At 48.8% G+C, this 27,140-nt stretch overlaps 1 protein-coding gene across 1 annotated transcript; it reads left to right on the plus strand.

Annotated features, from left to right (window-relative positions):
- The first annotated feature begins 995 nt into the window (after nucleotides 1–995).
- On the plus strand, nucleotides 996–24,570 carry CLIC6 (chloride intracellular channel 6). Its single transcript, XM_056492062.1, has 6 exons — nucleotides 996–3,357; nucleotides 19,540–19,649; nucleotides 19,865–19,990; nucleotides 21,381–21,487; nucleotides 22,492–22,673; nucleotides 24,255–24,570. Exons 1-6 carry the CDS (start codon nucleotides 1,051–1,053, stop codon nucleotides 24,414–24,416), a joined length of 2,994 nt encoding a protein of 997 aa, XP_056348037.1. The 5' UTR covers nucleotides 996–1,050; the 3' UTR covers nucleotides 24,417–24,570.
- The last annotated feature ends 2,570 nt before the right edge of the window (nucleotides 24,571–27,140 follow it).

The raw sequence follows: 27,140 nt of genomic DNA on the forward strand, positions 1-27,140 counted from the left end.
GGGAGGGGTCTTAAAAGGAGGAAGTAAGATGAGTCTTCCTCACCCTAAACTCCTGACCTTTTCTATCAATGACAATACAAATGATTTCTGGGGACAGTCCAGTTTTTCAGAGAATGGGTTCTGGATGCATTGTCCATGTTCCTTTGGATCCCCTCACTAGTTTCATCTTTTCCCATTGTAAGCACAGCTGAGCGAACATAAAATGACAATCAATTATTTAAGTTTCAGATAACTACTCCCTTCTGACTTCTAACATTTAATTATGTGATAAATGATAAATGATTCTTTAATTATAGAAGTTTTGGAGTATGTATAAACCAGAATACTTAAAATAAGAAAAGAACATGGACCTAAATAAAGGGAAATATATGATTAAACCCACTCTGTTTAAATCCCCCTGTTATGAATATAGTGCATACCAGTTTGTAAAAGAGGAAAAAAAGGTTTTTCCATAGTCTGAAAGGGGTTTTTTTGCAGAATTTCCTGCCTTTGTGTAATCAGTTACAAACGATCTGCTAAAGATCAGACTTCCCACTTCTATTTTTTTTTCTACCAAGACCAAATGGTTACGTGACGAATTGTGCCAAGAGCTGTCCCAGGGAAGTTTGGAAGTTTGTTTGAGCATCACTGCTTACCTGGCAGAATTACTACAACAAAACAATAACAATTATTGATTACTACAAGGAAAACCATCCTATAAAGAGGGAGCTGTGAACCAAGTTGGGTGGAAGCGTGGAGCGGGCTGTGACCCCTCACGTTTTCCCCAGCGCTGCTTGCTCTGTCTATATAAAACAAACCAATCTAAATTTTGCTGAAAATCGAGACTTTGTTTCTCATTTATAACAATTATTTTCAGCAAGGTAACTAAAATCCTAATTTTTGTAAGATTAGCGCTTCAGCTGGGCAGGGGCTGTGGCCGGAGCGGGGCAGGGCAGGGGAGGAGCGCAGCCCCGGCCCCACCGCCCGTTCCCCGCCCCGTTCCCGGTGCCCGGCGCTGCTGCGGCCGCTGCGCTGCTCCGGCTCGTCCCGCTCGTGGCTGCGGTCCCGGGCATGGAGCAGAGCCCGGGCCGGGCCCCGGAGCGCAGCGAGGTCCCGCGGGACGGAGAGCAGGACGAGGCGGCGGCGGGGGCTCGGCCCGGGCTGTGGCCCGAAGGAGCGGCCGAGCCCCCGGACGGGCCCGCGGAGCTGAGCGCGGAACAGCCCGGGGACAGCGAGAGCCCGGGGACAGCGAGCAACGAGCGGCGGGACCCCGGCGGGGACAGCGAGAGCCCGGGGACAGCGAGCAACGAGCGGCGGGACCCCGGCGGGGACAGCGCGGGGGGCGAGCGGGCGATGGACGGGACAGAGCCCGGGGGAGAGGCGGTGGCACCCGCGGGGACGGAGCCTGAAGGGGCAGAACCGGCAGAAACGGAGCCTGAAGGGGCAGAACCGGCGGGGACGGAGCCCGAAGGGGCAGCACCAGGGGGGACGGAGCCCGAAGGGGCAGAACCGGCGGGGACGGAGCCTGAAGGGGCAGCAGCGGCGGGGACGGAGCCCGAAGGGGCAGAACCGGCAGGAACGGAGCCTGAAGGGGCAGCAGCGGCGGGGACGGAGCCCGAAGGGGCAGCACCAGAGGGGACGGAGCCCGAAGGGGCAGAACCGGCGGGGATGGAGCCTGAAGGGGCAGCAGCGGCGGGGACGGAGCCCGAGGACGCGGCTGTGAGCCCGGCGGGGACCGCAGTGACAGAGCCCGAGGACGCCGCCGTGGCCCCGGCGGGGACGGAGCCCGCGGGCTCAGTGGCTGCTCCGACGGCGACGGAGCCCGAAGAAGCAGCCCCGGCTGGAGCAGAGCCCGGGGAAGCAGAGGTGACAGAGCCAGTGAGGACAGAGCCCGGGGAAGCAGAGATGACAGCCCCGGCGGGGACACAGCCCGGAGAAGCAGAGGTGACAGCCCCGATGGGGACACAGCCCGGGGAAGCAGAGGTGACAGCCCCGGCGGGGACACAGCCCGGGGAAGCAGAGGTGACAGCCCCGGCGGGGACACAGCCCGGGGACATGGTGGTGGCCCCGGCGAGGACGGAGCCTCCTGTGAGAGAGGCGGTGAGGGAGGAAACCCCGATGGAAAAAGAGCCCCAGGAGGCAGCGACAGCTGTCCCGGCAGAACCAGAGCCTGAGGAGGCTGCGGCGACAGCCCCGATGGGGACAGAGCCCGGGGAAGCAGAGTTGGCAGAGGCCGGGGAAGCAGAGGGGACAGAGCCAGTGGTGACAGAGCCCGGGGAAGCAGAGGTGACAAAACCAGGGGGGACAGAGCCCGGGGAAGCAGAGGTGACAGAACCAGGGGGGACAGAGCCCGGGGAAGCAGAGGGGACAGAGCCAGTGGTGACAGAGCCCGGGGAAGCAGAGGTGACAAAGCCAGGGGGGACAGAGCCCGGAGAGGCGCTAGGACAGGCGGTCCCAGCGGGAGGAGAGCCCGAGGTGGCTGTCGCGACAGCCCCGTCCGAGGAAGCTCTGAGGGAGGAAACCCGGTCGGGGACAGAGCCCGAGGAGGCTGCAGTGACAGCGACAGTGACAGCTCCAGCGGGGACAGTCCCCGAGGATGCGGAGCAGGAGGCAGCCCCGGCTGGGACAGTCCCTGAGGAGGGGGCGGCCCCGGTGGGGACAGTCCCCCAGGAGGCACTGGGGACAGACCCCGAGGGTGCTGGGCAGGAGGCAGCCCCGGATGCTGTGACAGTCCCCGAAGAGGCGCTGGGGACAGTCCCTAAGGGTGAAGTGCAGGAACCAGCCCCGGCTGAGGTGACAGTCGCCGAGGATGCGGTGCCAGCCCCGGAAGATGTGACAGTCCCCGAGGATGCAGTGCCAGCCCCGGCTGAGGTGACAGTCCCTAAGGATGCGGTGCCAGCCCCGACTGAGGTGACAGTCCCCGAGGATGTCCCCGAGGATGCGGTGCCAGCCCCGACTGAGGTGACAGTCCCTAAGGATGTCCCCGAGGATGCGGTGCCAGCCCTAGCTGAGGTGACAGTCCCCGAGGATGCGGTGCCAGCCCCGGCTGAGGTGACAGTCCCTAAGGATGCAGTGCCAGCCCTAGCTGAGGTGACAGTCCCTAAGGATGTCCCCGAGGATGCGGTGCCAGCCCTAGCTGAGGTGACAGTCCCCGAGGATGCGGTGCCAGCCCCGGCTGAGGTGACAGTCCCTAAGGATGTCCCCGAGGATGCGGTGCCACCCCCGGCTGAGGTGACAGTCGCCGATCGGAGCCTGAACGGGCAGCGGGACCGGGAGCCGCAGCAGGAGGACGGGACGGGCTCGCCGGGAGCCCTGGAGGAGGAGGAGGAGGAGGAGGAGGAGGAGAAGCAGGAACACGACATCTCCCTCTTCGTCAAGGTAGGGCGAGGAGCTGCCGGGAATCTCCGTGGGGAATCTCAATCTCCTGTCCCAGGATCCCCGTGTTGGGGACATTAAAATGTGGCAGGCGAGGGGCCAGCCTGGCTAAGGTGATTTGGTTTTTAATTCCCAATATAAACTTGCCTCTGACTCCTCACTCCTTCAGGAATTGCTGCCGTAAGGAGCTCCCCGTGGATTTTCAGATCCCCAAAATTCAGGGAGAGGGGTTCTCATCATAGGGCTGAGAGGAGGAACCTGGGAAATGTTTCAAATGTGATGCTGGGATTTTCATACATGAGCTATGGGTGGCATTTAGAGAATCGTCCCAACTTCTGGCAAGGCTGAATTCACAGCCAGTTAAGAGCATCCCTTGTAATTGTCCAGTTCCTCTTTGTTTGAAGGGAAGATTTGACTTACAAGGAAATGGGGTAAAAAAAAAAAGGGAGGGGGGAACTAAAACTAATATCTGGTATTTTACTGAGTTGAGCTGTAGACCTTTCTATGCTGTGCCTGCAATTCCCACCAAAATCCCTGGGATTGGGCATGGGAACAGCAGCCATCCACATCTTTATCAGATGGGGATTTTTAGTGTGTAGAAAGCAGCTGGAGGTGATTTCTTCCTTCTCCTCTAACCCTCTAACAGGGTGGGATAAACATAAAGCTAAGGAAATAAATCTGAGGAAGCAGAAGGCATTTGGGACCTTCTCCTCTACAAACCACCCCATTCTGCACCTCCTGAGGCTGCTTCTGCCAGACAGAATTCACATTAAAATTAAAATTAAAATTAAAATTAAAATTAAAATTAAAATTAAAATTAAAATTAAAACTTGGTCCCTTCCACTTTATGGGAGGAAAACATGGCCAAAATGAGAGAACAGCCTGGAGAATAAGAGCATTTGTTGTGACTCTGCAGTTCCCAAATATTAAGATTAAACATGGGCTTTGAAAATATTTGAATTAATAAAGGCAGAAGGAGAAGGGAGGAGCATTTTTGTGATGGGCTTAATATTGATAATTAAGAATGCCCAGAAAACAATCCAGCTGCTTTTCTAATTATTTCTGTATTATAAAGCTTGAGTATTTTACCTGACCTGGAGCTGTATTTTTGTAGCTGGGATTGGATTAGTTTTTATTTAGAGATTGGCATGAGTTTCTCCAAAAAAAAAGAAAAAAAAGCCAACTGGAGAACTCAGTATCTCTCCAAGCACCAAAATGGCCATGCCATGGTTTGATAGCACTAAACAAATACAGAAAAATGTAAAAATAAATCCCAAAATTTAGAAAATGCACAAGAAAAGAACACAGGAATAATCCTGGCAGTTCCCCTGCTGGGGAATGTTATCCTAGGCCAACATTAAAATATATATATAATTTATTTTCTTTAGATAACAATAGCCATTATTCCAGCTGTTTCAAAGGCAAATATTCCAAAGGTCATGCAGATATCCTTTCCTTGGGAATTCAGTGTCCCTGGTGCCTTGTGCTTTCTGTCCTTCAAGGGCTTTTTTCCCCTTCTGTATTGATCAGAAAACTTCTGTAGATGTCAGATTTTTTTTTTTTTTTTACCACTTGAATATACTTGGACTCTCACTAAAATTCACTCCATTGATTTTAAGCAGTAGAACATTTACCTTAGTCTTAAGGGTTTATTTCTAAATTGCAATTATCTAATTATTTATCGATGGAAAACTCAACAGAATCACAACTGCAGATTTCAGAATTCCAAAGATTCCTGAGGATTTCTCTGTACCACAAACACTTGGCCAAACAGCCCAGTTGGAGCACAAGGCCTGGCTCATCTCCCAAAACATTTCTTCCTCACTTTCAGGGTTAAATGGATTTTAGTCAAAGCTGACCATGAGCACAAAGAAATAGATTTTATCCAAGGAAAAGCAGTGGATCTATCCAGTTTGGTGACTTTTTTTGGTCTCTAAATCATTAATCTTCATTCAGAGGATGATTTTATTCCCATCAGAGACAGAGCTTACAGAATTTCCTTGATATCCTGAGATATCCTTGAGCTGTGCAGAGTTATGGAAAGAGCTAAAAACTGAGAAAGGAAAAACTTTGCTGGGAGCACAGGAATGGGAACAAACTGCATTCTAACCTCCAGCTGAAATGGGAATGGGGGTTTCCTACAAAATAGAAAAAAAAAAAAATCTTATTTTCTCTGATGTGATGAATCTGGGCCTCAAATAGAACTTAGATTACAAAGCAGTAACTGAATTTTGAGTGCTGTAGGGAGCTCAGCTCCCTGGAGCAGCTGGATGCCCCTTCAGTCTGTGCTGCAGCTGCTCTTGCTGCAAACACTGCAATTGTCAGCACTGAGGAGGTGTTGGTGCTGAAAATCTGGATTTTTCCTCCTCAGTCAGGGTGTGAGTGAGTCAGGGAGTGAGGTGAGTGTGGGTTATACAGCCAAAAACTGCTGTGTGTGCCCAAATCCAGCTGAGCAGCTGTTTGTGGGCATTTCTTAGTGCAGATTTACCACAGGAGCTCAGAATTTCCACGATCTCAATAAGTGAAATTTAAGATTTTTGTGTGCAGAGTCCCACCAGCTCCACACACTGGGTTCTGCTCCCTTCTCCTCACTCCCTGGATTTATCCTTCCTGAGCTCCACTCCTTGCACCTTCTGCAGGATCTTCTCTCAGGTGCCTCATCACTGCCACCTAAAAAAAAAAAAAAAGGTTTAAAAGTCCTGTCATTTAAAATCCTGTAATTTATTTTTATTTTTAATTCCTTGCCTCCACTATTCCTTTGGAGATTTCCATTTGCATTGTCAGTGAGACCTTTCTGCTTTTTTAATTGAGGAGTTGTGAAAACTCTGGGCTGGGGACAAGGTGGGGACGGGTCACAGCTGGGACTCCACGTGCTGGGAGGGTTTTCCAACCTCAGAGATTCAGGGATGCTGTGAAAGTTACCCCAGGAGAAGGGAAATATAATCCTGGAGGAAACCCCAGCCCTGGAGCAGCCCCAAGGCTGGAGCAGGAGAAGCAGAGCCCCAGAGCTGCAGTGTGTGTGATTTGGGGTCAGTGCTCTGTGATTTGTGGCTGTCTGTGTGATTTGGGGCTGTGTCTGTGATTTGGGGTCAGTGCTGTGTGATTTGGGGCTGTGTCTGTGATTTGGGGCTGTGTCTGTGATTTGGGGCTGTGTCTGTGATTTGGGGTCAGTGCTGTGTGATTTGGGGTCAGTGCTCTGTGATTTGGGGTCAGTGCTCTGTGATTTGGGGCTGTGTCTGTGATTTGGGGCTGACTGTGTGATTTGGGGCTGTGTCTGTGATTTGGGGTCAGTGTGTGTGATTTGGGGTCAGTGCTCTGTGATTTGGGGTCAGTGCTCTGTGATTTGGGGCTGACTGTGTGATTTGGGGCTGTGTCTGTGATTTGGGGCTGTGTGTGTGATTTGGGGTCAGTGCTCTGTGATTTGGGGTCAGTGCTGTGTGATTTGGGGCTGTGCTGTGTGATTTGGGGTCAGTGCTCTGTGATTTGGGGTCAGTGCTGTGTGATTTGGGGCTGTGTCTGTGATTTGGGGCTGTGTCTGTGATTTGGGGTCAGTGCTGTGTGATTTGGGGTCAGTGCTGTGTGATTTGGGGCTGTGTCTGTGATTTGGGGCTGTGTCTGTGATTTGGGGTCAGTGCTGTGTGATTTGGGGCTGTGTCTGTGATTTGGGGCAGGGTCTGTGATTTGGGGTCAGTGCTGTGTGATTTGGGGTCAGTGCTGTGTGATTTGGGGCTGTGTCTGTGATTTGGGGATGTGCTGTGTCTGTGATTTGGGGTCAGTGCTGTGTGATTTGGGGTCAGTGCTGTGTGATTTGGGGCTGTGTCTGTGATTTGGGGTCAGTGCTCTGTGATTTGGGGTCAGTGCTGTGTGATTTGGGGCTGTGCTCTGTGATTTGGGGTCAGTGCTCTGTGATTTGGGGTCAGTGCTCTGTGATTTGGGGCTGTGTCTGTGATTTGGGGTCAGTGCTGTGTGATTTGGGGTCAGTGCTCTGTGATTTGGGGCTGTGTCTGTGATTTGGAGTCACTGCTGTGTGATTTGGGGTCTGTGTCTGTGATTTGGGGTCAGTGCTCTGTGATTTGGGGCTCACTCTGTGATTTGGGGCTGTATCTGTGATTTGGGGCTGTGTCTGTGATTTGGGGCTGACTGTGTGATTTGGGGCTGTGTCTGTGATTTGGGGCTGTATCTGTGATTTGGGGCTGTGTCTGTGATTTGGGGCTGTGCTCTGTGATTTGGGGTCACTGCTCTGTGATTTGGGGCTGTGTCTGTGATTTGGGGCTGACTGTGTGATTTGGGGCTGTGTCTGTGATTTGGGGTCAGTGCTCTGTGATTTGGGGTCAGTGCTGTGTGATTTGGGGTCAGTACTCTGTGATTTGGGGTCAGTGCTATGTGATTTGGGGTCAGTACTCTGTGATTTGGGGTCAGTGCTGTGTGATTTGGGGTCAGTGCTGTGTGATTTGGGGCTGTGTCTGTGATTTGGGGCTGTGTCTGTGATTTGGGGTCAGTGCTCTGTGATTTGGGGCTGTGTCTGTGATTTGGGGCTGTGCTGTGTGATTTGGGGCTGTGTCTGTGATTTGGGGTCAGTGCTCTGTGATTTGGGGTCAGTGCTCTGTGATTTGGGGTCAGTGCTCTGTGATTTGGGGCTGTGTCTGTGATTTGGGGTCAGTGCTCTGTGATTTGGGGCTGTGTCTGTGATTTGGGGCAGTGCTGTGTGATTTAGGGGCAGATTTGGGGCAGTACTCTGTGATTTGGGGCTGAGCTCTCCGATTTGGGGTCCCTGGCTCTGTGATTTGGGGTCCCTGGCTGTACCCTGGTGTTTCTCCAATGCCAAACAGGATGCTGTTTCCCTGCCCGTGGGTATTTGCCCTCTCACTGCTCCCTTTGAATCTTTTTCTTTTTTTTTTTTTTTTTTTTTTTTCAGCTGGAATATGGCAATTCCAGGTTCCCTAATGCAGCTTAAGAGGAAGTGGAATTACAAATTCCCTTCATAACTCTCTGGGTTGTTGGGTGTGCTGGGGACACCAGGAGCAGCAGCTTTTCTGGGGGTTGGAATGAGATGAGCTTTAAGGTCCTTCCAACCTAAACCTTTCTGTGATTCCAGGAGGGACTGAGGGAGCTGAGAAGGGGCTGGAGAATTCCTGAGGGAGCTGGGAACGGGCTCAGGCTGGAGAAAAAGAGGCTCAGGGGGGACCTTGTGGCCCTGCACAACTCCCTGACAGGAGGGGCAGGGAAAGGAGGAGAGGAAATGGCCTCAAATGGCACCAGGGCAGGCTCAGGGTGGAGATTGGGAAAGAAAATGTCCCTGGCAGAGTGGTCAGGATTGGGATGAGCTGCCCAGGGAGGTTTGCAGTCACTGTCTGGGGGAGTGCTCAGGACAGGCTGGATGTGGCCCTTGGGGACAGGGTTGGGTGATGCTGGTGGCACTGGGGTGGCACTGGGGGATCCTGGGGGGCTCTGCCCACCTTGATTCTGGGATTTAGAGAACTGACAAACCAGCATCCTTTTCCAGATTGACATAAACCAACAGAGAGAAATCAATTATCAGAAATATGAATTTGCATCTAAGTTATTTTTGTGTAATTTCTTCAGAATCACTGATTGGTTTGGGTTGGAAAGGGCCTTAAAGCCCATCCCATCCCATCCCATCCCATCCCATTATCCCATTATCCCATCCCATCCCAACCTGGCCTTGGGCCCTGCCAGGGATAAGAGAACCACAACTTTGTGTAAATTCTCCTGGAATCATCCTTTACCTGTGTTTTGGAACTGCCCATGTGCCCCCAGGACTGTACAAAGCTCAGGCCTCTGTTCATTCCCAGGGTCCACCTCTGTGGTTTGAAGGTTGGTTTTAGCGGGGAAATAAAATTTGAAAGAAAGTTAAGGTTTTCAAAGGTTCCTGGCCCTACTCCTGTTTTTATTTCCCCCAGCTGGCTGCTGCAGTAAAGCCCCACACCATGTGTTTTGATTTAAGCACAAGCTCAGGGTCACGTGCTGTGTAAGCCCTTCATTAAACAGGGAACCTTTCCTGATCCAGGCCCAGGGCACAGCTTGGATTTGTGCTGGCTGGAACCAGCAGAGTCTCCTGATGAGATCAGCCAGCTGCCCAAATTCCACCCGTGGGGCCCCTGCTCCTGAATTTTGTTTGTATAAAACCTGCTCTCACCTGTGAGCAGCACAGAGCAGGAGCAAGGGTGGGAGTTTTCCTTGGTTCTCTCTGCCCTCAGCCCCTGCTTGTGTGAAATTAAATTTCAGTCCCTAAATCCTGTTGGAGAGCTTCAGGAACACCCCTGGAATTGTTCCTCTGGATGTGGGGTGTGGGTGAGAGGTGGTGATGGATGGTGGGGCTGGGTGAGCTTGAAGGGCTCTTCCAAATGTGATTTTGGGATCATACTGCAGCTCTGCCAGGGAGTTTTCACTCTGTTCAATTTGAGGTTGGTTGATGTTTCCTGTAGAGGAATAACAAAGCAGTCTAGAGAACTCATGGCATTCACAAATATAAAACATTGGAGTGTGGGGATTGATTTTCTGGAAAGTGATTTGACCAGTTACTTGGAATATATAACTATACTAAAATCAAATTATTAAAAACATCAGGAGAAACTTTTAGAAAGCTATTTCTTTAAATAAAAATTTGTAGCAGAAGGTGTCCCTGCCCATGGCAGGGGGTTGGAACGAGATCATCTTTAAGGTCCTTCCAACCCAAACCATTCCCTGAGTCCATCAGTGTGATTTTTGTGGAAATACCACCTGCCAGTGTAAGGCATTGTTGTGTGCAAATCCATATTTATGACTCTTTGTTAGTTTAAATTCTGTGAAGCAGAGGTGATAATGGAAGTTCTCAGCATGCCCAGGGTTTGTCAGGGTGTTTGTTCCTGGTGATGCCACCTGGAATTGCAGTTTTATAGTTTTTAACCAGAGAAAGACTCGTCCTCTTCAGAGCTGGGAAAGGGAATCAGGCAGAGAAAAGGAAATTTAGAGTTTATGGAAGGGGACTCTGAGTGTGGACTCTGAGTGAACTCCCTGTGTTTTCCCTGGAAAAGTCCTACAGGTTGTTTTTGTCCCCTCTGAGGATTTTGGGGCACTGACCAGGGAATGCCACAGCTCCACCAGGGATGCCCAGGCTGGGATTGTTGGGGGGTCTGGGCAGGGCTGGATGATCCCTGTGGGTTTATTCCAGCTCAGGATATTCCCTGATTATTTAAAAATTAATGGCTTTGTCCCCCTGACTCTGCCCAAGTGGATGCCCTGAGAAGGTGACCCAGAACCTCTGAGATGATAAAATGTCCTCTGTGATAAAGCCCTGTCTGCATTTCCATGTGCAATGTCTGATGATTTCCTGATAAAAACTCAGCTCCAGTGACTCCCCTCCAGCTGCTCTCAGTGGCAGCACTGTCTCAGCACTGAAAGGTTTTAATTCCTTCCTAAAAACACTGAGTTTCTCCAAAAAACCGGCTCTGACAGCCTGGCAATGCTGCTGGAGGCAGAGACAAAGGTGGAATTTCCCTTTTTGTTTAATTTCTCTGCAGATGCTGAAATGTGAGCACATGTAAGAATATTGCAAATATTCAGAAGTGGAGTTGTCAGAGCCCAAAGTCAAACAGCAGAACAGGAGCAGTGAGAGCAAAGCCTTGCCTGAGTTACTCAAATGGGGCAATTACAAACAAGTTAAACATTGACTCCAGTTTCAGAAAAATTCCCTTTATTCCCTTGGTGAATCATTGACATTTTCCTGGTGGCTATTTTAGAAATGATTTTTAAAAGCTCTTAGAGAAGAGGAGCATTTTGTAAATACAAAAAAACCCCAAAAAAACCAAAAAAACTAGTTTTTTTCATAATGGGGCAGATGAAACTCAAAACAGGGTCCAAATATACCCAAAAGATTTCAACATTTTGGAAAAAAAAAAACCCTCCAAGCCCTCAGCAGAACCATGAGCTCCTCTGCCAGGAGGATCCAGGGTCACTGGGACACTCCTGGTGTCAGAGGAAGATCAGCCTTAGATCCAGGGGGGTTTAAATATCATTCCTGCAGTGTATCATCAAACCCAAATTTAATTAGCAATGCTGTGCTTCTCCTCATTTCCCAAAGGTGCTGGGAAGAGCAGGATGGAGAGAGCCTGGAATTGCAATTTACACTGGGAATGGAAGGTCCTTTTATTCATTTTTAAATGGAATTGGATTTAAATTTTAATTAATTTCAATTTAAATTAAAATTAAATGTAAAAAATTAAAATTTACATTGAAATTGAATTCAGTTGAAATTCTTGGAGGGCACCTTCCCACTGCAGCTGACAGGGTTTATTTTATTCTTTCTATGTGGACCAAAAAAATCACAAATTATTGGAGGTGAAAAAACTGCCCCAGTCCATCAATATTTCACTTTTACCTCTTGATTTAAATTAGGAATATCATTGGCAAAGTATTTTCTACCTGAAGCTGTAAAAAAGAGCTTCTTTATCTGAGTATTTCTTATTTATTTATTTATTTATTTAGTTAGTTATTTATTTATTGGTTTCCAGCACAAATCATAGGTATTTTATACATATAATTTATAGATATTGGTTTTTTATATGTGTTGTATACCATTCATTTATATCAATTTATACATCTAATATAATATCTTTTAATTAAGATTTATAATATTTAATATTTGTTTATTTGTTTTATTTAATAGTTCTAATCTATTATAATTTCAGTTTTTACTAAATTTAATACATATAATTTATATGATACATTTATACACCCATATAAAATTTATATATATATATATAGCAATTTATAAATATCATTTATAGTTGTTACCTATCTAGAAGTATATGGATAGTTTTTATCTATATAAAATTGATATAGATATCAATTTATAAATAGAATTTATAGGTTTTTTATCAATCTAGAAGTATGTATATATATATAAAAATAAATTTATAAATATAATTTATAGTTTTTATCAATCTAGAAGTATATAGATATTTATATATATATATAAAATGTATAAATATAATTTATAGTTTTTATCTATCTAGAAGTACATAGATAGTTTTTATATATAATTTACATAGATAATTTTTATATATAATTTTTTATCCAGTTTTGTTCTGTAGCTTGGACCAGCCCAGCTGTGTTGCAGGTCAGTAGAAATGCAGTGTAAAACAGGATGTATCACAGAAATACCCTTTAATCCGTTTTTCCCAGCCCCAGAACATGTTTAGGAATATAAAACCCTTTTGTTGAAGTAATTCCCTGTAAGAATTTCCCAAGGCTCTGAGGGTTTTTTGTCTCCAGGCTGAGCTGGCACCTGGCCAGGTTATTAACTGGGGATTAGGAATGGCAGGCAGGGATTGAACCATAATTCCTGGGACAGGATAAATGGTTAATAGCATTTGGGCTGCTGCTTGTGACCTGGGAGTGTTCCCAGGGACACCAGCACGGGCCCTGCAGAATTCCCAAAATTCCCAGGGAATGGCTGGTGGCAGATCCAAAGCCCTGAGCTGGAGCTGGGCAGCTCTGGTTCCACCTGGCCCTGGGCAAAGGGCTTGTGAAAATTCAGATAAAAGGCTGGGTGAGGATTAAAGGGAGTGACTGGAGCTGGCCTGGGACACTCCCAGGGATGTTCTCCTCACAGGGAGGAATTTCCTCCCAAAAAAAGCCAAAAATCCATTCTCAACATCTGCTGGAACAGCAAACAGAGGGTGCTGGCTCCACTCAGTGCTGGTTAGAGAGAGGCACAAACCCAGGGTGACTCAAAATGCAAACCAAAACTGCTAAATGGCAATGATTCCTGCAGGAGAAAGACACTCCCAAAGGGGGCAAGATGAACTGAAACTGCTGAAGTGCAGCTCAGGTTTTTCAGTATTTCAGTATTTCAGTCCAATATTTGGTTTTCCCATTTATTTTTCCCTTTATTTCCCCTGCACTGCTCCATGCTCTGCTAAATCCTGTAGCTACTGCAGTGGCTTTAAATGCAGGTCTGGTGTAGGGAGACATTTTTGAGAAAAGAAACCTGCAATTTGCATTTTTGCCTTTGTAATTTCATTGGATTTCAGGGATTTTCTTAAAAAAAAGGCCTGTAGAGAGTCATGGCTATGGCTGGAAATTCCTGTGACACCATGAGGGCCTGGCCCAAAGCAACAGCAGAGATGGAAAATTCTGTGATTTTATTCTTTTGTAAAAAGTACTTTCATACATAACTTTAATATTTAATCTCTTAGTTGTAAATAAGGTGAATATTAGTAAACCACAGCCTCTAAAAATGCAATAACAGACATCTCATTTTAATTTTCAGCTGCACTCCCTCGGTTTTTGCTCACTTTACAAATTTAATACACTTTACAAATTTAATAGTTCATTTATTTATAACCTTTATCAGAACTGGAAGGGTGTAGAAATACTGGTCAGGTTCTAATATCAAAATCAAATTTAAGTGGGTGTAAGATCTAAGATTAGATCTGAGTTTGGGCCTTTTGTTTCTCATTATTGATAAAGCAACTGGCCAAAGGTAAAAAGTTGAGTGCCACAAAGTTGCTTCTTAATGGAGGAGAATTTCTCCCTCTGCATCAAAAACATTTAATGACTTAGAGGGTGATTAAGTTAATTTCTGCATTAATTACTTACCCAGCAGCCCCTGGGCAGTAAATAAAGCAGGGAGAGAAGAAAAGAGGATTTCTCTGCCCTGAGGTGGCTCTTGGCACACAGGGAGAGAGGGAAAATAAATAAAATAAAATAAAATAAAATAAAATAAAATAAAATAAAATAAAATAAAATAAAATAAAATAAAATAAAATAAAATAAAATAAAATAAAATAAAATAATGGCAGTAAATTGACTCCAACACTGCATGAAAGCAAGAATATCAAATTCCAGAAACCAAACAGAACGACTTAAAAATGGAATTGTTGGCCAGGCTAGACCTGCCCAAGATTTAAAATGTGAGGGAGCAGGAGGTTGCTCCTTCCTGCAGGTGGGATCTCAGCCCAAAGCCCCGTTCAAGGTCAGGGCAGCCCTTTTAAACTTGGAGATAAACTCAGCCTTGAGCCAATTCCCTGATCCCCGATCACCAACACCCAGCTCAGGGGAGTCCTGTGCTCTCTAAAGCTGTGCAGGTGGAAAGTTAATTCCTTTTATCACCTTCGGTGTGAAGTTAATTCCTTTTGTCCCCTTCAATTTAAAGTTAATTCTTGGTATCACCTCCAGTGTAAAGTTAATTCTTGGTATCACCTCCAGTGTAAAGTTAATTCCTTTTATCACCTTCAGTGTAAAGTTAATTCCTTTCATCACTTCCAGTGTAAAGTTAATTCCTTTTATCACCTTCAGTGTAAATTCCTTTTGTCCCCTTCAATTTAAAGTTAATTCCTTTTATCATTTGTCCCCTTCAATGTAAAGTTAATTCCTTTTATCACTTCCAGTGTAAAGTTAATTCCTTTTGTCCCCTTCAATGTAAAGTTAACTCCTTTTATCACCTTCTATATAAATTTAACTTCTTTTATCACCTCCAGTGTAGTTAATTTCTTTTATCACCTTCAATGTAAAGTTAACTCCTTTTATCACCTCCAGTGTGAAGTTAATTCCTTTTATCACTTCCAGTGTAAAGTTAATTTCTTTTTCCCCCTTCAATGTAAAGTTAATTCCTTTTATCACCTCTCAACTCCTCTCATCCCCTTCCCCTTGGGGTCCCTTTCAGGCCCAGCTTTGGCCAAAAGCTTTTAATCCACACAGGATTTTATAAAAACACTTGAAAAATCCTCCTGCGTCCCCACAGCCCTGCTGATGGTCTGGGAATAGATTTTGTGTTTGATTTTAAGTGAGGAGCAGATTTTTCATTCCATGTTTGCTCAGGGCTGAGCTTACAGTGCCTGGGTGCTGCTCTGAAGGTTTCTTGCCCTGTGTCCCTGAGGAAAAAGGAAAATTTGGTTTTCCCTCTTCCCTGGGAGGGTGGTGAGGCCCTGGAATGGAATTCCCAGAGCTGTGGCTGCTCCATCCCTGGAAGTGCCCCAGGCCAGCTTAAAATAAAACTTGGAGCAACCTGGGATAGTGGAAAGTGCTTATTTTGCTCTTAAGTGAAAAAAAAAACCAACAAAAAAACCCCTTTTTTCTTTACCTGAAGGGGTGTCCAGCTGCTTTTTCACACCTCTCTTGTTGAACTTCCCTCTGGGGATGTCACAGAGAATAACAGTCAACCCTGGAAGTACCAAAAATACAATTTATCTGCAGAAATCACCGGCCACATTTTAAACATGAGGTTTTTGCCCTGCTATTTGGCTGAAATATCTGATTTTAGTGTTGGGTATTGGTGGGTAGGCAGCTCTGGGGCTGTTGGAAAGCATTGGAATAATAAGTGGCAAAATTGGTACTTTCTCCCTGAAAACTTATTTTTAATTGTGGCTGTTGTGTCTTAAATTCAGCCTGGAATTACAATTTCAGCATCTCAAATGCTCTCAAGAGCAACATTTTGAGCCCAGTAGGTGGCATCAAAAGGATTCTGCAAAATTCAGTGTTTGGGTGTTTGTTCTTCAGCCAAGGCACCAGAGAGAAAATTCCAGGTGATCCCTTCCTGACAAAAAGCTTTGGATTGGATGTGATCTGATCCAAATATAACATAGCATAAAATGTTAATAAGTGCATTAGAGCTGCATTGAGTCAACAAAAATTAATTCTAATTTTAATTTTTATGGTATTTTTTAACAGCAGTGTTATTGCCAGACAGAAGTAATTTTGGATTTTTAAAAGGTTTTATATAGCCACTATATAATTTTAATATATTTAATATATATATTTAAATATTGCTGAAAAAGAAGTAAACTTGGTGGGGTTTTCAGTGATTTAATAGTGCAGAAATCAGCAGAAACACATTACAATCATCAAAAGTTTAAAAACCACTTTGTGTCCTCCAGGAGTAGATGAGATATTTTGTTTATGGAATCCCAGAGTGGTTCATGCTGGGAAGGAGTTAAATCCCACCCAGTGCCACTCCTGCCATGGCAGGGACACCTCCCACTGTCCCAGCTGCTCCAGCCTGGCCCTGGACACTGCCAGGGATTGAGAAACCTTTAAAATTAAAGAAAAATTAAAATTAAACCTTAATTTTTTTTTATTTTTTTTTTTAGCTAGAAGACAGTATCTGTCCCAGCACACTGCCAGAACATGGTTATGTCTAGAAAATAAATATTTCAGGTCTAGAAAACACCAGGAGTGCTGATGGAGCTGGGAAGGGGCTGAGGCTGGAGAAAAGGAGGCTCAGGGGGGACCTTGTGGCTCTGCACAACTCCCTGACAGGAGGGGCAGGGAAAGGAGGAGAGGAAATGGCCTCAAATGGCACCAGGGCAGGCTCAGGGTGGAGATTGGGAAAGAAAATGTCCCTGGCAGAGTGGTCAGGATTGGGATGAGCTGCCCAGGGAGGTTTGCAGTCACTGTCTGGGGGAGTGCTCAGGACAGGCTGGATGTGGCCCTTGGGGACAGGCTTGGGGTGATGCTGGTGGCACTGGGGTGGCACTGGAATGTTCCTCCTGCCTCAATAATTCTGGGAGTCCATGATCTGTTTGATCTCCTGTGCTGGGATCAGCAGAATCCGCTCAGGCTCTCCCTGTCAGAGCTGACATTCCTGCTGAGGGTGACACAGACACCTCTCCCTGTCAGGGCTGACATCCCTGCTGAGGGTGACACAGACACCTCTCCCTGTCAGGGCTCACATCCCTGCTGAGGGTGACACAGACACCTCTCCCTGTCAGGGCTGACATTCCTGCTGAGGGTGACACAGACACCTCTCCCTGTCAGGGCTGACATCCCTGCTGAGGGTGACACAGACACCTCTCCCTGTCAGGGCTCACATCCCTGCTGAGGGTGACACAGACACCTCTCCCTGTCAGGGCTGACATTCCTGCTGAGGGTGACACAGACACCTCTCCCTGTCAGGGCTGACATCCCTGCTGAGGGTGACACAGACACCTCTCCCTGTCCCCTCCCTCTGTCCCCAAGCTCAGCCATGGCACAGCTGCTGCCTTGTGGTGCCAAAGGCACAGCCAGGGGACACAGAGGGACCCTGCTGATCCTCAGGAGGTCACCTCAGCCCTACCATGGCTGGGTCAGCCCAAAGTGCCCCAGTTCCTCTGGTTTCCTTCACCCTCCAGCTCAGAGGACCTGCAGGGAGCAGGGACCTGGCACAGGGGCCCAGAGAGGCTGATGGATTGCCCATCCCTGGCGGTGCCCAAGGCCAGTTTGGATGGAGTTTGGAGCAGCCTGGACAGTGGGAGGTGTCCCTGCCATGGCAGGGGTGGCACTGGGTGGGTTTTAAGATCCCTCCCAGTTCAAACCAGTCTGGGATGGTTTTGGGCACACATCTGGCAGCACAGTTGGGCAAGGGTTGTGGCAACTCCTCCACTTCCAGAGGTCCAGCTGGGAAGGAGCTGGTGGGATCCAGCTCCTCTCCAGATTCACCTGCCTGCTCCCTGTCCCCAGCAGTGTCCCCAGGCTGCTGCTTCTGCCCTGGGCACAGCCTGGCACAGGGTGCCCATTCCCACACCGAGGGGGCACCAGCAGGCTCTTCCCCTCCTTTTCCCTTCGGGGTGGTGTCAGGAAAATTAATCCACAAACACCAGAGGTTCATGTCCAAATAGGAGACAGAGGAGTCCTTTTTGCTTTATTTGAATAAAGGGAGAGGCCATGGGGCATTCCCCTGGGGTCTCTCCAATTTTTGGAGGATGCAGCCTCCTTTTATCCCAATTTCCCGGCCTCATTTCCCTCTCTCTCCCCATTGCTGAGGTACTTGAGAGGCACAGACTTCCCAAACACCTGATACCTGAGATTCCCCTCTAATGTACAACCCTCCCTTTTCATTTTTAATTCTTATACAATTCATAGTTTTTCCCCATTGCTTCTTTCGTCTTCAGATATCCAATTTCGTTTATCAGCAAACCTACAGTTTGTTTGTAAAGGCAAATCTCTTTTCCCCTTTATCAATCAATGGAATCCCAACCGTTGTTTCTTTTATCTCTCAGTGCTAACCTTATCTCCCAGCAGATCCACAGCTTGTTTGTAAAGACAAAAGCAACATTCCTCTCAGTGGGTAACACCTGGCACCAGAGGCAGGATGGGACCAAGTGGAGCTGTTGTGCATTTAGCTCCATTCTGTGCTGTGCTGGCAGCGTTTCAGGCTGATTTTTTGCAAGATCCACAGCAGTTTTGTGTCTCCTGGCTGCTGGCAGCTGCAGAGCACTGCTCTGAGTAGGAGGAAAACCATAAAGGCAGCTTTTGAGCAGCTCTCAGCTTGGCCACCTACGAAACAAGGCTTTCCTGACAGAAGCAAGGCTTTTCTAACCCAGCAGTCCAGCTGCTCCAGCATTTTTGAGAGTCCCCATCCCCTGGCAGTGCTGGTTTTCCCAGTGGTTGTGGGGCAGAGAGCACAGGGTTTTTCCAGGGAGATTCCTCAGGTTCATAGGGGGAACCAGACAATTTATTCAGTCCTTGCCATGCATCCCTGGAGCTCCTGCCTGCTCCAGGCCAGGCCCTTATTTCCAGCCATCGAGCTCTTTGTGAAGGTGAGCACTGTGCAGTGTGTGTTCGTTTATGCAGCAGGTTTTGCTGTATTTGAGATTTGTTTGGTAGCATTGAGCGATGGAAAAGGGACAAACAGAACTGGTTTGATTTGTGTGTTTGTTGGGTTAAAAGGGCTGCAAACCTGAATGAATTAACCTATTAACCGTGAGACACCTGGCTTTTAATACTTCTGCCCCTGATTGAATCTAAATTTTAAAGTTGTGCTGTAGGAGAATCATGTGAAGGGCTTAAAAATGAGCCCCCTGATCTCCTGCAGTGTTACACCAAGTCTCACTCAGTAGCTCCTCTGCAAGACTCTACCTCATTTTAACAAAGCAATATAAATTGCAATATAAATTACCTGAGAGCAACACTTCTGTGGCCACCTTCTCCAGGGCTCCCACAGCCCTTTAGGTTGAAATTCCTAATTAATTGATTTATTCTGCTTTTTCCTGTCAGTGCTTTAGACATCATATCTCTGTTTAGGCTGATAAATATTTCTTTGTTCCTTTCCTGTAGTCATAAACTGATTTAACTCATTTTCCTCTTGCAGTGACTTGTGCAGATTTCTGTCCACATAGACAAATGAGGTGGAGGCTGTTTCCTTTGGAGGGACTGCTGTGATTTATACACAGATGTGTTTGTAATTTGTAATTTTTCCAATTGTAGGCTGGCAGCGATGGGGAAAGTATTGGGAACTGCCCATTCTCTCAGCGCCTCTTTATGATCCTGTGGCTCAAAGGTGTCATATTTAATGTCACAACCGTGGATCTGAAAAGGTGAGATTGAGACTTTTAATTCTGAGATTTGAACTTTGTAGCACTTTTCCAAAACAGGGATTTTAAAGGGTGACTCTTTTCTGCCAGGTTGGGAGAGCTGGGTGTGTCCAGCCTGGAAAATAAACGGTTCTAGGGAGACCTCAGGGCCCCTTCCAGTGCTAAAGGGGCTCACAGAAAGGAGGGAGAGGGACTTTTTATGGCTTTTTCTTTTGCAGAAAACCTGCAGACCTGCAGAACCTGGCCCCGGGCACCAACCCCCCGTTCATGACCTTTGATGGGGAAGTGAAAACCGATGTCAACAAGATCGAGGAATTCTTGGAGGAGAAGCTGGCGCCGCCCCGGTACCACATTCCCCTCGGGGCTGCACGGGGGGGAGCCCAGGGCTGGTCCAGCTCAGGGGTGACTTTAGAACAGAGCTGGAGCTGGGGGTGTCCCCAGGCTGTCCCCAGGCTGTCCCAGGTCAGGGCTGTGCTGCTCCCATCGCTGTCCTTCATCCTGAGCTCACTGCTGGGTCATTCCCAGGGTTTGGAATCCATCCCATGGAAACCTGGGGCTGCTGCACAAACCTGACCTTTTCCCTGCTCTGACTTGGGATTGTTTGAGCCTTCCCACTTCACACCACACAAATAATTGTTGCAGTGAGTGGGAAGCTCAGGGTGACCTCACTGCTCTCTAAAACCACCTGAAGGACACTGCAGTGAGGTTCAGATTGGAGATTGGAAAAATATTTTCCCTTCAAGAGTGGTCAGGCATTGGAATGAGATACCCAGGGTGGATCACTATCTCTGGAATGTTCCAATAACCTGGCTGTGGCCCTTGGGGACATGCTTTGGGGTGGGGATGGTGGGACTGGATGGTGCTGAAGGTGTTTCCCAAGCCTGCTGATTCTGGGACTCTGTGAAGCTGAGGGCAATGAACACAATGGACGTGCTGGGGCTCTTTCAGAGTGTCCACGTGGATCCATCAGGCTGCACATGAGGTCTGAGTTTTTGATTTGTCCTCCCCCACCCCAGCAGCTCTTCCCACCTGATCCCAAACCCCTCTGTGCCTCTGTTGTCCCAGCATTGTGTCCCCTACCCCACAGACCTTTTCTCCTCTGGGATATCAGTCCCCTCCCTGTGCTCCCTTCTCAAGCAGCCAAACATGACTTAAACCAGAGAAGCAGCTGCTTCCTCCACTTTCTCCCATTGTTATCCATCCTTGCTTCCACTTTCTCCCATTGTTATCCATCCTTGCTTCCACTTTCTCCCATTGTTATCCATCCTTGCCTCCACTTTCTCCCATTGTTATCCATCCTTGCTTCCACTTTCTCCCATTGTTATCCATCCCTGGCAGCTACAGCTCCTGGAATGGCTGCTGTCAGCTTGCTGATGCCCTGAGTGGGCATCAGGAGTCTGAGAGGGGCAGCAGCTCCTGCGAGTGGGGATCTTCCCTCCACTCCTCCTCATGGCAGGAGCCACATTCCAGGCAGCCTCACCTCTGCAGGGGGAAGCCTGGAAGACACCCTGGGATATTTGGATAGTGCTTACAGCAATAAGAGTAGTTTCCCATTGCCCTCAGGAAAAGATTATTTAGGTTGAGTTTAAAATAAGTGATTTTTAGTTTAGGATGGTTCCCTTTGAATTCTGTGTGGCTGTATGTGGTCAGCCTCCAAATAAATGTGTATTAATTAGTGGAGACAAAAATAAAGGATATTTGGGTCACTTCTTTTTGTTTCTCTGAACTTCTCAGGTATCCTAAACTTGCACCGAAGCACCCCGAGTCGAACTCTGCAGGAAATGATGTCTTTGCAAAATTCTCTGCATTTATAAAGAACCCAAGAAAAGATGCAAATGAAAGTAGGTGCTGCAGTCCTGTTGTCAGCCATGGGAGGGAGAAACCAGACCTGTGCAGCTGTAGGACACTGCTGGAGATGTCCCATTTCCAGCTGAGGTTAAACAGGGATATTCCAGAGTATGGAGGCTTTGGAAATCTGTGCCTGTTCCCTCCTTTAATCAAGGATTCCAAGAGTTGGTGAAAGCAGATACTGCTGTCACCATGGGAGCACCAATTCCAGCCTCTCCTCGCTCCTTCAGCTCTGGTGGCTGTGAGGCTGCACCTTCCCCACAGCTTTGCCAAAAGCACAGCCCTCTGGAAGTGAGACATTCCCTAATTCCATAAATAATGAGGACTGCAGCCCCTTGGCACATCCCTAAAGAAGAACCCTCATGATGACCAGGAATGGCCCTGGGCTGGAGGAAGGCAGGGTGAGATAAAATATTAGGGAGAAATCCTTTTGTGAGGGTGGTGAGGCTCTGGCAGAGGTTGATTGTGGTCTCCCCATCCCTGGCAGTGCCCAAGGCCAGGTTGGATGGGGCTGGAGCAGCCTGGGACAGTGGAAGATGTCCCTGCCTATGGCAGGGGTGGCACTGGTTGGGCTCTGAGGTCCTCCCAACCCAAACCATTCCAGGATTCCTTCAGCTCTCAGGCCTGTTCCCTGGGGTTGAACACCCCGAAGTGGCACCCCAGGGACTTGCTGTTGTCACTCCAGCTGTGCTGCCCTGCCTTGGGCAAGGAGTCAGTGTGCAGGCAGGGCCAGGCGCCAAACCCCGCCCCAGGGGTTCAGGGAGGGTTTCAGGAGCCATTCCTGGTAACACAGCCCCAGGATGGTTTGTCCCAGAACTCCTTTTAGCTCCTTAGAGCCCTTAGCCCAGCATTAAGGTTTAAGCCTAGGATCAAGGAATTGCAGGAGTTGGCACAGCCAGATGTCTGGGCTGGTGCCAGGAGACAGGATGCAGGAATTGCTTGGTGTCACAGGGACCTTGGTACAGGCTTGAATGATCTTTTTATTGTCTTAACCCAGATTTGGAAAAATCTTTGCTTAAAGCCCTGAAGAAGCTGGACAACTATTTAAATAGCCCCCTGCCTGATGAAATCGATGCTTACAGCACGGAGGAGATCTCTGCTTCCAGCCGGAAATTCCTGGATGGAGATGAGCTCACTTTAGCCGATTGCAACCTCCTACCAAAGCTCCACATAATCAAGGTTTGAATTTGCTTTTTTAGCCACCTGGAGAGAAGGGAAGCACAGCAGCTGAAACCCTTTTCTAGATGGCAGAGGGATCCCTTCTCTATTCTGAGGGCACAGCCAGGGACACCGAGGCCATTTCCTAACAGCACAGCCAGGGTGATCCTCACTTTGATGGCTGCAGGTCTGGAAGAACTGTTTGATATCTGTGCTGTGACTGCAGCAGCTGAGCTTCTCACAGCCACAGGGATGAAATGAGTGCTGGATTCAGGGCTGCAGAGAAGTGTTCTCATTTGCTTTTCACATGCAAAGTGCATATGATCACAGCCAAGGAAGGTTACCTTGTATTGCCCATCCCAATTTTTGTCTCTTCCATGTTTAATATCCAATTCTGACAGGGTGGTCTCTACCCACTCCCTCCCAGACAAGGCTCCAAGCCCTCTTGAAGGGCTGTGGAGCATCCACACACACCTGAACAGCTCCAACGACCTGGGACTGGTTGTCACAGGCCAGAAGGTTGGAGAGGGATTTTTCCTAATGGTGTGGAGTCACAGGAAAAGGGGGAATGGCCTTGAGCTGAAGAAGAGAAATAGGATATTGGGAAGGAATTCCTCCTTGGCAGGGTGGGCAGGGCCTGGCACAGGGTGCTCAGAGCAGCTGTGGCTGCCCCTGGATCCCTGGCAGTGCCCAAGGCCAGGTTGGACACTGGGGCTGGAGCAGCCTGGGACAGTGGGAGGTGTCCCTGCCATGGCAGGGGTGGGATGGGATGAGCTTTAAGGTCCCTCCAACCTAAATTATTCTGTGATTCTACTCTGCAAGGCTCTGGAAGAGAAATGACCACACTGGAATTTCATTGGTTTTCAAACAAACAAGGTCACTTCAGGGAGTTTCCTGTTAGACTCCAGCTCTGTCAGAGAGAGTGGATCCAATCACTTTCCAACATCTCCACAAGTGAAAACTTTGCCCAGCCACCTCCTGGCTGATCCTATTGCAGACAGCAGCCAGGGATGGGCCTTTCCCACACTCAGGCATGGCAAACCAGGGCCAGCAGAATCCCCTGGGGTCAGGTGAATGTCTGGAGAAGGACAGAGAGGAATGTCACACTGTCACATCACCCTTGCTGCCTGCAGGCAGGGATTAGGGCTCAGCCAAGAGTTGTCCTCCCTGACCATTTGAAATTAAGGGTTTCAATTCAAATTTTTCCTATTTCAGTGAAAGTTTCCAAATGTGGGCCAATTTATTCCTGTAGGATTCTGTTAATTCTGGCTTAGTTTGCTGGGTTAACCTGTACCTTTTCTAGTTTATTCTACTGGTCCACATGGCTTTGCATAATTTTAGCAAGATATAATAGATATAAATAGAGATACAGATATAGACATAAAACAAATCCTTTGCAGGGATTTCCACAGCTTTCTTCATCCCATGTCTTCTTTTTATGTCTTTCTCTCTTCTTTCCCCTTGGTCACCAACACCACCTCACTCACACACTGGAAATGAAAAATGGCATAAAGAGTAGGTTTGGGATGTTTGGGGATTTTGCAGATTATATGTGTAATGATGTTTTTTTTTTCTTTTCTTTTTTTTTTTTTTTAATGAAAGGTCGTTGCAAAAAAATACCGAAATTTTCATTTCCCACCTGAAATGACAGGGATTTCAAGATACTTGAAAAACGCATATGCAAGAGATGAATTTACAAACACGTGCCCTGCTGACCAGGAGATTGAATATGCATATTTGGATGTGGCAAAGAGAATGAAGTAACCAGAATATGCCTCTGTTTATTGCTTCTGTGATGGGCAACAGCCAAGCTGGAAAAGCAATGACCAGCAGAGATTCTGCGGTGTGATTTTAAGTTCTGCTATTGGCCAATCCTTTTATAATGATTGTATTGCATTATATACTCCTTCTTAAATGATGTGTGTGTGTCTTTGTGTGTCTTGCTCGTTGGAAAGACGGCTGTCCATTCCAAGGAAAAGGCATCCATGGATAGTAAAGATTTGTAAGATCTAGGGAAGCAGTGTAGGTCACACACTTACAGCAATACCACAGACTAAATCACTGCATCTTGAGAAGAAATAGGCCCGTCTGAATACCTTGAACCTGTCATTAGTGCTGTCTCTGGTGTCTGTTTCACAGTAATTGCCAAATCTCACCTTTGACTGGATGGTTTCTCTTTGCTTCACTTCCCTACCCCAGCATCCCCTGATTGACCCAACCTGAAGGTGGGACTTGCCTGACATCCCCCAGACCTCTCCTCTGCGCAGGGCAGCTCCACCAAGAACAAAGCCTTTTCCTGTTACAGGAGTCTCCTTAAAAGAAAAAGAAAGAAAGGAGAATTCCTCCCTTCCCAATTCTCAGGGCTGCAGAACTCCTCAAACTCCCCTCCTGCTGCACCCACAGAGAGGAACGCTGGCCTGGGGACTCTCTGCTGTTGGACATTGGGCAGGGGAGGGGGGAGACACTTGGTTATCCCTGTGGGCAGAAGAAATGGGTGAGCATCCCGTCCCAAACACTCAGGTGCGATTTGTCATCCTTCCATGATAGTTATTCGGTTTTTGGAAAGCAGAGAGGAGGAGGAGAGAGCCTGAGAAAGGAACAATCCTTCTGTAGCCCTGACAGGAGGTGCAGCTGGCTGGGGTCAGGCTCTGCTCAAAGGGAACAGGGACAGGACACGGGGAAACGGCCTCTGAGGGAGAAAATACATCAGCACCTCGGAGAGACAGGACATGAAATCCAGAGACTCTCTTATTGTGCTTTACAAACTTTATTAGAAAATACACTAATTCTTCAGTAATTGAAACAATTCTATCTTTATCTGTTAAATTCCTGGGAAACAGAATGGACACAAGTGGCAACACTGTAAGAGATCTCTCACTTTCTCCTCAGGAAAGGCTCTAGGTCATGCAGGAACTGCCACCATTTCCTCTCCTCACCCAAGTCCTCCTCCTTGCTCTCCTCTACTGCCAGCACTGACCCTGGCACTGTCTCCTCCTGGCGCTCCCTGCCAGCCTGGGGTCCCGGCCAGCTGGGCAAGGGGCTGAGTGGCGGGACTTGGGGATCGCCTTGTCCTCCTTCAGCACTGTTGCTCTCCGCTGCACAGGGATCCAGGGACCTCCTTCCTCCTGAGGGAGCAGCACCCAGAGGAGCGATATCGGGGCTGGTTGTGTGCAATGGGACATGACACAAACAGGGTTCAGTCTCTTCGGGAGAAATAAATGAATTTTTTAGTCAACTTGGGACAGGGAACTAGTTTCGATGTCGCTCTTCGATGGAACCATGTGGCGATGCTGCCGCAGCCGAGCGCAGCCCTTGGGGCCGCTGTGCGAGTGCATTTGGAAGGGCACGGACACCATTTGAGCGGCCTCTGTCTCTGTGCTCCGTGTTTGTGCCGCCCGTGCGGGCGGAGCGGGGCTGGCGGGAGCCGCGCTCCCCTCACAGCCCCTGAGGGCGGCAGCGATGGCGGCGCCGCTCCCTCAGCGCCCGGGCCCGGCCCCGGCGGGCGGGGAGCCCTCGGCAGCGCCCTGCTGGCAGCAGGGACCGAGCCCCGGGCCCGGGCTCTGTCCCCGCGGCGCCGCAGAGCCCAGGGGACACCTGCGAGAGCGGCTGCCATGCTCGGCCATGGGCCCGAGGCGGGTGCAGCAGCCGCCCCTGGGCTCGGGGAAGCGCAGGAGGCTCTCGCCGTGCCCCTTGTGCAGCTCGGCCGGGTGCCCGCGCACGGCCCCGGCCTCGCCTGGTGCCCCTGCCCCGCTCAGCTTCCCGTGGCCGCCAAAGGCGCCGAGGCTGCGCTCGCTGCCCCTGGCTGGCACTGCTGAAGGCGGGGACGAGCCCCGGGCCCGGGCAGAGCCCTGAGGGACAGCCCTGCTCCCCGGCCTCCCGCCGCACGCGGAGCCGCTGCCCACAAGGCCCCGGCACGTCCCTGGGGCCGATTGCTCGTGCCCTGGGCAGCGCAGCCTGCAAACCCAGGGCTCTGCAGCCCGGGGCTGGGGCTGCCGTGTGCCAGCGTGGCCAAAGCCTCTCAGGGCTCTGGGCACAGCAGGGGCCACAAGGCCACGAGTGCGGGGCTGCTCCCAGCCAGTTCCTGGCTGCTCCACTGCTCCTGGGGTGCCGGGGGTGGTGACACGGGCGCTTGGTGTCATGGCCCTTTGTGACGTGGGACGTGGTGGTGGCCAGAGACCTTTGTGACATCAGGGAGCCCCACCCTTCACTGGGGGTATTTAAGGGGCGCAGAGCCCCGGAGTGCTCAGTCCCAGGAGCGCCGCTCTGTGAGGAGGAAGCAGCTCCCGGGATCTCTCTGTGCTTGAGGACGGTGGAAGTTCTTGAGAACATGGAGAAGACGCCCAGCTCCCAGGACACCCAAGGCCCACTGCTGAGCCTGCAGAGGAGCCCAAGTGCATTGGAAGAGGAAGGCAGGGAAGGCCAGGGGATGGAGGGAGCCAGGATCTTTGCCCTGCCAAGGGAGCCGTCTCCATCCCAGAGATCATCTTC

Source organism: Oenanthe melanoleuca, chromosome 1, assembly GCF_029582105.1.
Source record: "Oenanthe melanoleuca isolate GR-GAL-2019-014 chromosome 1, OMel1.0, whole genome shotgun sequence".
Taxonomy (NCBI): domain Eukaryota; kingdom Metazoa; phylum Chordata; class Aves; order Passeriformes; family Muscicapidae; genus Oenanthe; species Oenanthe melanoleuca.